Consider the following 10,222-nt stretch of genomic DNA (forward strand, 5'->3'; position numbering starts at 1 on the left):
CTTCTGCTGGGTTCCCATGTATTGACTGATGGAGCAAACAGTAAAAATCACGAACCAAGTATGGTTTTCCAAAAGTTTTTTGTCAATTAGGTTTCCCCTTCCCTGCATTTTCCTGTCAAGAAATGGAAGTGGAAATTACCCTTAAAAGTCTCACCAGCTGGATTGAGTCAGTCATGTCTTTTTCTGTTAAAATGTATTTCTTGTGTTAGAGAATACAATTCTAAAATTAACAGTAAGCTAATTGAAAGCAACAAAAGAGCTGGGAATGAATATGGCTGCCTTCTTGTTTTATTTTTCAGATTGTTCCCACATGTGGTAAGGTTATGGCTTAGGAGGCAGTGATAGAGGAGACAACCAGAGTCCCTCTTTCTAACAGCCCTTCATCTGCCCTGGGCATTTGCTGGGTGTGGTGGCCGAGTTTAGCAGTATTTATGTTTGCATTCATTCTCCATGTGTGTGGTTTGCATTATTTAAGGAGGGGGACGAAAGCCTCTTGCCCAAACATGAGATTCCAGTTCAACTAGTGCACTGTCAAATTGAGACCTTATGGTGTTAGTCATACCACAGAGTGTGATCAGAATTTGCGGAGGAGCTAGGCTAGCCTGGTGTTGATGACCACCACCATGGCACAGATTGTCAGAGTGGCTAATCTGGGGGACAGCATTTCCTGCACCCTGTCTCCCACCCTCTCTTCAACTGACAGGGCCAGGTCGTGAAAGTCCGAAGAGAGTGGAGCACCCTGGCTTCCACCTAGCCCCTGGAGCTTTTTCTTGGTGTGTTTGGGGTGTCTCCGAGCGCTGGGCTCTGGGAGTGATAGAAGCCCCACAGATAATACCTAGATCATCTCTATTGTTTATGAAACGGCCTCTTCTAACCTTATAGAAGTAACAGCCCTTGCATTTGCAGGCCACTATGATTCAAAAAGACTTTGGCATCTTCTTAACTAATTTGATTTTCTCAGTACTTCAAGGAAGAGAGAGAAGGTGATATTAGCTATATTTTTACACATGGGAAATTGAGTCAAAGAGAAATTCTGTAACTTGGTGAGTCAGTAGTGAACCCAAAACTTGAACATGTCCATATCTTGTATCTTTAAGGTTAATGCACTTTCTGACTGACACAGGTATAATTTATACTTGACACCTTGAAATATTACAAATGGGACTCTTAAAAAAATCATGGTTCCCTAAACCTTATGAGAGACTTTTGTTTAATTATTATTAATTCTGAGGTTTTAAAGGCATTCAAACTGGGAACATGGGGTATATGTGAGAAACTGTCCTAAGTACAGAGAGAGATGGGAGACCTCCCTACTAATCTTACTGCTCCCCTGACATCTGAATGTGCCTTACTCAACAGCACAGGTCCAGGCCCACAGAGAGCAGTATTTCCTGTGTGGGCCTTACCCAGTAGTAAATGTGGTGGTTTTAGGCAATACTTAGATAAAGCATTCAGTTTAATTGTCCACATTTTCAGGTTTTTTTCAGTCCTTCTCATTAACCAAAGGACAAAGTCTTCGTTTAGTGCTAGTATATCTTTAACATCTCTCCAGCGCTCAGTAATCCCTTTTCTTAATTAAAAGATCTGGCTTTGGTTGCAGGAAACTTCAAGCTAAACTTTAACAATATTACTTCGTTTTCATTGTGTTTAAATTTATGACTGCCTTTTATTAGTAAAGCCATAATGATTTTTATTTGAAGTAGTAATATATGCCTTCCTTTGTAAGTACATTTTTAAAAGTAAATAAATTTTATTAAAAGAAAAAAGCAGTAGTCCAGATGATTTCTGGAAATGGCAAGACTGGCAGAGGAAGTGCGGGAATGATGGAGGTCTGGGAGACCCTGTGGTAGTGGAGGCCTGGGCCAAGCTGAAGGAGAGCAGATGGATGGCACTGGCCACTGAAGGCGTCTCGAGGAGGACCTCTGCCGTGCTGAGAGACAGAATAGTTTGATGGATGGGGCCTAGGAGAGGGCTTGAATGGGCGGTGTTCTGGGTCCCAGCAGTTGTAAGCATTCCTGTGTTAATTCTTTTTTCCTCCTTCTAGAAACGGACCTGAATTTGAAGCTAGGATACGACAGAACGAAATCAACAACCCCAAGTTCAACTTTCTGAACCCCAATGACCCTTACCATGCTTACTACCGGCACAAGGTCAGCGAGTTCAAAGAGGGGAAGGCACAGGAGCCCTCAGCCGCCATCCCCAAGGTCATGCAGCAGCAGCAGCAAGCCACCCAGCAACAGCTTCCCCAGAAGGTTGGAGCCAGTCCTTCCCCTCACTTCCCCAGGGCTGAGAGGAAGGCCAGGATAGGGAGGGGAGGATAATGAACTCTGCTCTCCAAACCACACAACCACCCAGGGAGAAGATGTGAGATTTTAGCCTCATCTTACAGAGGCAGATGCTGAGACTTAGACAGCAAAGTCCGGCTGACAATTGTCATTTCCTGAGCACTGCTTATCCTGCTCTGTGCTCAGTGCTTTAGGGGCCTAGTCTCATTGGCACCTCATAGGGGCTCTATGAGGAGGCCAGCAAAGTGACCATTTTACAGATGAGGAATCTGAGGCCCAAGGAAGTATATAATATACCCAAAGTCACAAAGCTGAAGATGCTCTTAGCCCTTTCTCTTTGCCTTGATCACAGCGTGAGGGCAGTGCTGTGATATGGCTTGTAGGCTCCTTCTTGGACCATTCTTCTCTTCTGTCTCACCTTCCCAGGGCTTCTACATCTGGCCTGCCCTAATATTCCCCTCAGCACTAGGCCCAGCACTAGGGACAATTAGGATTGTCAACGAGGACAGGAAGGGCTGGCACATTTTGCCTCCTGTGTAGACCCAGGTGGTTCATTCTCTTTGATTCGCTCTCGAACCTTGGTGTCAAAGGCTGGTCCTTGTTTTACAGTGGGGAGTAAATTTTGAAGGTTTCGAGACCTTGCTTTGCAATTTACTACTCCTAGGGCCTCAGGCTACCTCAGTTTCCTCATCTATAAGGATTTACAGTACCTGTTCTCTGCCTCATGGTTCGCGTGGAGGCCAGTGAGGTAACAAACATGGAAATCCTTTGTCCATTGGGTCCTCTGCACACATACATGCAGGGCCTATTGTGTCCTCTGTCCCTGTTGATTGGGCTTGGTAAGCCATGTTCCTGTCAGATCTTCTGGCACCCAGTTTCAGCCTTTGATTTCAGGGCAGCAGCAGGGGTACAGAGGGGCATGGTTCTCACTGGAAGCCATTCAGGTTGTTGAGGACACAGTTGGCCAAGAAATTGGTGCTTTTGTGAGTTAGATTTCTCTCACACCATGTACCAGTGGTGTGCACATCATTAATAGAAGTGTAGAGCGCTCCCCTCCCTCCCCCGCACCAGATCCAGTCCACCCATGTGCCTCTTGCCTCATATTGCCTCTACATCTTAGGTCCAAGCCCAGGTGATCCAAGAGACCATCGTGCCCAAAGAGCCCCCTCCCGAGTTTGAGTTCATCGCAGACCCCCCCTCCATCTCGGCCTTCGACCTGGACGTGGTGAAGCTGACGGCTCAGTTTGTGGCCAGGAATGGGCGCCAGTTTCTGACCCAGCTGATGCAGAAAGAGCAGCGCAACTACCAGTTTGACTTCCTCCGTCCACAGCACAGCCTCTTCAACTATTTCACGAAGCTGGTGGAACAGTATACCAAGGTGCTTGGTCAGGGCAGGGGCCGGGGTGCTGGGCCCAGGGAAGGAGTGCATCTTACCATAAGTACTCTGTCCACTCACTGTCTGCAAGGACAGTGCCCCTCTGTGGGGCCCCTGGGCAGATGTTAAAAATTTCAGTTCAGTGTGAAATCTTGATTTCTATTCAGTTTTTCCTTTTAAATGCAACATAGTCTTGTTTCTAAACAGATATGGAATGCATGATTGATAACTGCTGTTAGGCGAGTGTCTGCTATGTCACAAGGCCATGTAGTATTAGCTGCTTTTAAGTGCATTTAAATTTTCAGGTGCCTAGCACAGGGCCTGAGAAGGAAGCCAGCCCTTAATAATTATCTCCTATTACCTAATTTAATCCTCATAAGAACCCATAAGTGTCCCCCCTCCCTTTTTCAAAAGCAGAAATAGACTCAGAGAAGTGAAGTCACTTAGCTATTAAGTAGCTACAGTGAGACTTAATCCAAATCTGTGTTGTTTTTTACTAAAAAGTACTTGCATTAGAAATATCATTTAAATAGACATTGGGGAAACAATTTAACATAAGTAAGTATAGCCAGTATTTACGTACTTAACATATGCAGCATCTTCAGATATAATCTCAAATAACCTATAAGATAGCCACTGTTATTATATTCATTTTATAGAAGAAGAAACTGAGACACAAAGAAGTTAACTTGGCCAGGGTCACAAAGCTAAAGATCTAAAGTCTGGCATTTTTACTTCAGACCCAAAGATCTTAGTTATGCTACAGTCAGGAATCTGGGCAAGTTAATAGTGGTATTTAAAATAATCATCATTAATATATTGTAAAGTACACTGGTATAGATTTGTCTATGGTATATTTTTCTTGCTACAAATGTGGAAATTGTCTTCCTTTTAGGGACCTGGTCTGCACATCTGTTCTTGATATCTAGAAACAATATGTTAAAGTTCTGACTTGATAGGACTCATAATGCTTTCCTGTAACTTTTTATTCACTCTAAGTATATAAGTAGAAAGAATTATAAAAATGTGTATTTATAAAATGACCAAATCCAGAAGCTAGTAGCTGAACTATTAATCATCGAAGGTCAAAGGGTTACTGTAATCACATAGTATTAGATTTAGGTTGAACCCTAAATTTTCCCACTGGATTGCTTTTGGGGTTAAAGGTCACCATATTTCTTCTTGTTCTGTTACTTGCCTGTTCCTTCTCTTTCAGAACTGAGGTGTTGATATTCAGTACTCTAACTTGAAGACACTAGTGTCTGTCTCTAGCCATGGGCACTCTAGGAGCAGATCGATTCTGGGGGTAGAAGTACAGGGAGAATGAGGTGGAGCTGAGCCACTTTGCCAATGTTATTAGATACTGTTGGGGCAGTTGGAATGACTGGTTGTTTTGAACAAAGCCAGCATTTGTTATTTTGGCAAATATACATTGAGTGTCAGACACTATTCCAGGTGCTGGAGATAGAGTGAAAAAAGAGAGAAATCCTTGTCTTCATGGAGTTTCTGGTCTAGTGAGGGAGTGACAGACAAATGCAATGTCAGTGAATATCAGATGGTGATAAATACCATGGAGAAAAAGTAGATGGAAATTTAGGGAAGGAGGGCCAGTGGGCTGCAGTCTTAAATAGGATAGTCAGGGGAGGCCTGGGAGAGTGCAAAACAGAAGGAGCAGATACATCCCCTGAAAACAGCCATTGCATACTGGCCATCTGCTGGGTGAGCTGCCTGTGGTTTTGCATACTTTTTTGCTAATCCTTGCAGCAGCCTTTTAAGTTGATGGTGCCAACTTTTAAGTGGTGGTGTCACCCTTTCGTAGAAGGAAACCAAATGACAGAGGTTAAGTAACTTGTCCAGAGTCACACTCAGCGGTCCCTAACCTTTTTGGCACCAAAGACCGGTGTTCCTATGAGAATCTAATGCCTAATGATCTGAGGTGGAGCTGAGGTGGTGATGCTAGCATGGGGAGCAGCTGCAAATACAGATGAAGCTTTGCTTGCTCGCAGGCTGCTCACCTCCTGCTGGGCGGCCCGGTTCCTAACAGGCCACAGACCAGTATCGGTCCTCGGTCTGGGGGTTGGAAACCCCTGACACAGCCAATTGTAGCTGGGATTAGGACCCAGAATCCCACGTTCTCCTTTCTATGCCTTTCCATGGGCCCAGGAAAGCCACCTTTTTGTCCCATGTTGTACAGCATTGACAGTTGCTTTAATGATTCTTCCATGTTTCAGATCTTGATTCCGCCTAAAGGCTTATTTACAAAACTCAAGAAAGAAGCCGAGAACCCCCGAGAAGTTTTGGACCAGGTAAACCCAGTTCCTTATAACCAGTTACTGATGGTGCAAGTTTGTGTAGGTTCTGTTTCACATTTGGAAATTGTCTCTGAGGCAGTACTTTGTTATGTTCCAGGCACAGGAGTGGTGGGAAGAAAGGCCTTGTGGCTACAAAGGTCAAAGAAACCTGGACTCTCTGCTCCCCAGCTTTCTGCTTTGCTCCTAGCTTCACTAGGTCTTCTTTTTCACTGTCACTAGAAACCCACTCCTGAACAGAATTTTTGGTGACAGATGCCTTTCAAGGGCTTAAGTTTTTAGAGTAGAGGAAAGGAGGCAGGAGGCATATCGGTACTGGCTGTTTTGAGTGGCCACATGAAGTCTTCTCTTGTGGGCACTTGGTTGTTACACAGACTTCCCGGGAGGGAGTTAGCTACCCTCTGAACCCAGAGCCCTTTGTTAATTCAAATAGAAATCTCTGAGGTTATAACAAAACAGTTGTCCTTGGGACCTAGACAGAAGGTTTCTGTGGCATTTAGAATGTTCATCCTGTCCAAATTCTGGGCCTGGCTGAAACCACATGCAAATACCATAGTTTGCTCCATGAAGTTTCCCTCCTGCTCTGAAGGAGATGTTGGCTTTGGTGACATCCGCGTTGGGAGCAGACCCTGATTCAGCTCAGCATCATGCTGTTTCCCATCCCTTCAGGTGTGTTACCGAGTGGAGTGGGCCAAGTTCCAGGAGCGTGAGAGGAAGAAAGAAGAGGAGGAAAAGGAGAAGGAACGGGTGGCCTATGCGCAGATCGACTGGCATGATTTTGTGGTAGTGGAAACAGTGGACTTCCAACCCAATGAGCAAGGTAGGTATGTGACTCCAGATAGGGAGCCAGGAGCTCAGAGCCGTGCTGGGACAACTCATACAGAGAGCATCAGAATCCCTGAGAGGGCTTTATCAGTGTCTGTTTCATCTCTTCTCCCAGAAGATGTCAGTTCTACTGCATTGCACCATTTAAACCTAATTCAACAAATACTTATTGTATAAGACTCTGGGTGGGCCTCTGGAGATAGGAGAGAAATCGGACAGCTCCACTCCTGGGCTCACTGTGTGAAGAGAGCAGATAGTTGGACCTTTGATAAGGAACATCTGTGGAGGCCACCCTTTGACTCTAGCTCACTTTCTCCCAGGGAACTTCCCTCCCCCCACCACCCCAGAGGAGCTGGGGGCCCGAATCCTCATTCAGGAGCGCTATGAAAAGTTTGGGGAGAGTGAAGAGGTTGAGATGGAGGTCGAATCTGATGAAGAAGACGAGAAGCAGGAGAAGGCAGAGGAGCCTCCTTCCCAGCTGGACCAGGATACCCAAGTACAAGACATGGATGAGGTATGCCATTTTCCCCTGGAGCCCAAGGAGATGGGGGTGCTCTCCACCAAAGTCATATCCAGCTCCTTTGTGAACCTTGAAAGGAGGCATGGATCTTGTATCAGACGTCCTGGCTGAGCAGCTGTCCAGGCTGCACAGAGCCACTTTCCGGCTTGGGCAACAAAGATTCATTCATAGGCAAGGATCTGAAAGCTTTCCTGGCCCTGTTCTATGACCTTCCCCCTTTGTAGAGGCCCTGCTCCCCAACACCCCCATGCTAGCTCTTAGTTAGGGAGTCCTACACCATGAGCTTTGGTGCATTAACGCTTAGGCCCAAATGATCAGCATTTCCCAAAGCTTTTCTGAGTGTAGCCTGTGTTTCCTTTCAGCCACCTCTATCCTCTTTGAGCCTGGCCCTCTGAGCAGGCAGAGTCTCCAGAGCCAAACTGCTCTCCTCCCCTCGGAAAGAATTTGTGTATAGCCTGAGAATAAAGGGCCCTATGTCTGTGGGAATTGACTTTTTCTCTCCCTCCCAGCATTGCTCCATGAGCAGCTACCATTGAGCGCCAAGTTGCTCCCCGCACCCCTCCCCAGCATATTAAGTGCCTTTGGCCTCTTGGGACTGCCTGGTGCCAGCTGCTGGAAATGCCTGGGCGGAGTGTTAGCACCGTGGCCCCCAACGCTCCCATTCACGCTGTGAGGAAGCAGCTTGGCTGGCTGCCTGCTGGCCTCAGCTGCCTGGGGAGGCTTAGCACATGGACGCTGGCTGGCAGGAGCCTAGGCTCCTTGCCACCCTGAGAGCCACCAGGCTCAGCTGCAGAGAAGTGACTTTTTGGCCCCTCTCTCAGTCATGCCACTGCTTCACTTTGCAGGGTTCAGATGATGAAGAAGAAGGGCAGAAAGTGCCCCCACCCCCAGAGACACCCATGCCACCTCCTCTGCCCCCAACTCCAGACCAGGTCATTGTCCGGAAAGACTACGACCCCAAAGGTAGGGCCTGCTTTCCTGCCCTCACGTGTTCCGTTTCTAGGATGGCATGTTTCTAGGTGTCTTATAAAGGCATTGTTAACCTTCTGTCCGAGGCCTTGCAGTGGGGAAGAGGGCTTAGTCATTTCTGGTGTCCTGGTAACTTGCATAGTACTAGATGCAGTGTGGCACTGAATGGATGTGTCTTGAATGAATGATATGTGAATGAAACAACACCCTCTTAACCCAGGCTGCCATCCATTGTTCTTACTCAAGCATTTCTGTTTCCTTTTAGCTTCTAAGCCCCTGCCTCCAGCCCCTGCTCCAGATGAGTATCTTGTGTCTCCCATTACGGGGGAGAAGATCCCTGCCAGCAAAATGCAGGAACACATGCGCATCGGGCTTCTCGACCCTCGCTGGCTGGAGCAGCGGGATCGCTCTATCCGTGAGAAGCAGAGTGACGATGAGGTGTATGCTCCAGGTGAGGTGGGAATTCCCCCACCCAGTCCACACTTCTCTGACTCAGCCCTGACTCACTTTGGCCCATGGGAATCTCTGAACTACAGTCAACTTGCTTTAAGCGAACATAGAAAGCAACAGTTGAAGTAAACAAAAGCCTTCGAGGATAGGTGCAGCCTGTGCTGCTACAAAAGAACTCCCAATTTTTCAGAGTAACTCTCCATAGGACACTTCCAAAGGCAGGCAGGCACCTGACGTGGATGGCATGTGCCCATGGACATTGTAGAGCAAGATCTGACTATAGCTGGGAGGGATATTCATTCTCGAGACTATCTTAGAATTAGGGCCCTGATGGCTGGAGTACCCTGAGCACCTGGAAATGAGACATGATGTCTTGTGACAGCCAATAGGGAGAAAACTGTCCCAGAGGTGGGAGACCAGGCTTTTAGTACGGATTCTGCTACTTTTTACTCATGTGACCCCATCCTCTCGGTATCTTTCATAAGGCAAGGAGTGGACAAACTCTGATTTATAGCCTTATTTAGTGCTGATTGGGCAGCTTTCCCCAGTCTCAGGACAGGTATGCTAGGTTAGGACCCAGAGTCAGCCTCTTCCCACAGCACCAGCCTCCACCTTGTACCAGGAGAGCTGCTGCCTTCTTGGTAGGGCACCTGCTTTATTTTCCCTCTCTGTCCCCTGTCTCCATTCTGTGACTGTGTCCAGGTCTGGATATCGAGAGCAGCTTGAAACAGTTGGCTGAGCGGCGTACCGACATCTTCGGTGTAGAGGAAACAGCCATCGGCAAGAAGATTGGTGAGGAGGAGATCCAGAAGCCAGAGGAGAAGGTGCAGTTTGGTGGATCTTAGTGTTTTCCCTAACCTCAGACTCCCACATTGGGCTTAGTTCTAGGATCCCTGACAAGCTGTGGCTTTGTTTTCCCTTCCCTTGTAGGTGACCTGGGATGGCCACTCAGGCAGCATGGCCCGGACCCAGCAGGCTGCCCAGGCCAATATCACTCTCCAGGAACAGATTGAGGCCATCCACAAGGCCAAGGGCCTGGTACCAGAAGACGATACCAAAGAGAAGATCGGCCCCAGCAAGCCCAATGAAATCCCTCAGCAACCACCACCTCCGTCTTCAGCCACCAATATCCCCAGCTCTGCCCCACCCATCACCTCAGTGCCCCGGCCACCTGCAGTAAGCCAGCAGCCACCTTGTCAATGATCTTTTAGAACTTTGTTCTTGGGGTTGCACACTATTGAGTGAGAAGAGCAACTACTTTATAGCAGCGTCTGAGTGCTGAGTGGCTCAGGTAGAAAGAAAGAACACTTTAATTGGAAGTGAGAACCTCTAGCCTGGACTTCTATCAGTGTGGGAAGATTGGAACAGGGAGGGAGGCAAGTGGCAGATGTGAGAAGCAGAGAAGGGCCGAAGGACTTGATGGTTCTTTGAGGATTGCTGACTTGTCTCCAGGAGGCTAAGTCCAGGTCATCCTCTTTAGTGGCTCTCT

The 10,222-nt window shown here is 47.3% G+C and overlaps 1 protein-coding gene across 2 annotated transcripts in view; it reads left to right on the top strand.

Annotated features, from left to right (window-relative positions):
• Window positions 1–10,222, top strand: part of SF3A1 (splicing factor 3a subunit 1) — a 21,777-nt gene that overhangs the window by 6,103 nt on the left and 5,452 nt on the right. Inside the window, exons 2-11 of one of the 2 annotated variants that reach the window (XM_011373326.2) lie at window positions 704–709; window positions 2,045–2,252; window positions 3,406–3,663; window positions 5,892–5,966; window positions 6,639–6,789; window positions 7,115–7,308; window positions 8,160–8,277; window positions 8,549–8,734; window positions 9,436–9,557; window positions 9,664–9,909. In XM_011373326.2, coding sequence (XP_011371628.1) covers window positions 704–709; window positions 2,045–2,252; window positions 3,406–3,663; window positions 5,892–5,966; window positions 6,639–6,789; window positions 7,115–7,308; window positions 8,160–8,277; window positions 8,549–8,734; window positions 9,436–9,557; window positions 9,664–9,909 — 1,564 coding nt within the window. The remainder of the gene's footprint in view (window positions 1–703; window positions 710–2,044; window positions 2,253–3,405; window positions 3,664–5,891; window positions 5,967–6,638; window positions 6,790–7,114; window positions 7,309–8,159; window positions 8,278–8,548; window positions 8,735–9,435; window positions 9,558–9,663; window positions 9,910–10,222) is intronic. The other variant, XM_011373325.2, reaches the window with a different exon arrangement.

This window comes from Pteropus vampyrus, unplaced genomic scaffold (assembly GCF_000151845.1).
Source record: "Pteropus vampyrus isolate Shadow unplaced genomic scaffold, Pvam_2.0 Scaffold223, whole genome shotgun sequence".
NCBI classification, from domain to species: Eukaryota; Metazoa; Chordata; class Mammalia; order Chiroptera; family Pteropodidae; genus Pteropus; species Pteropus vampyrus.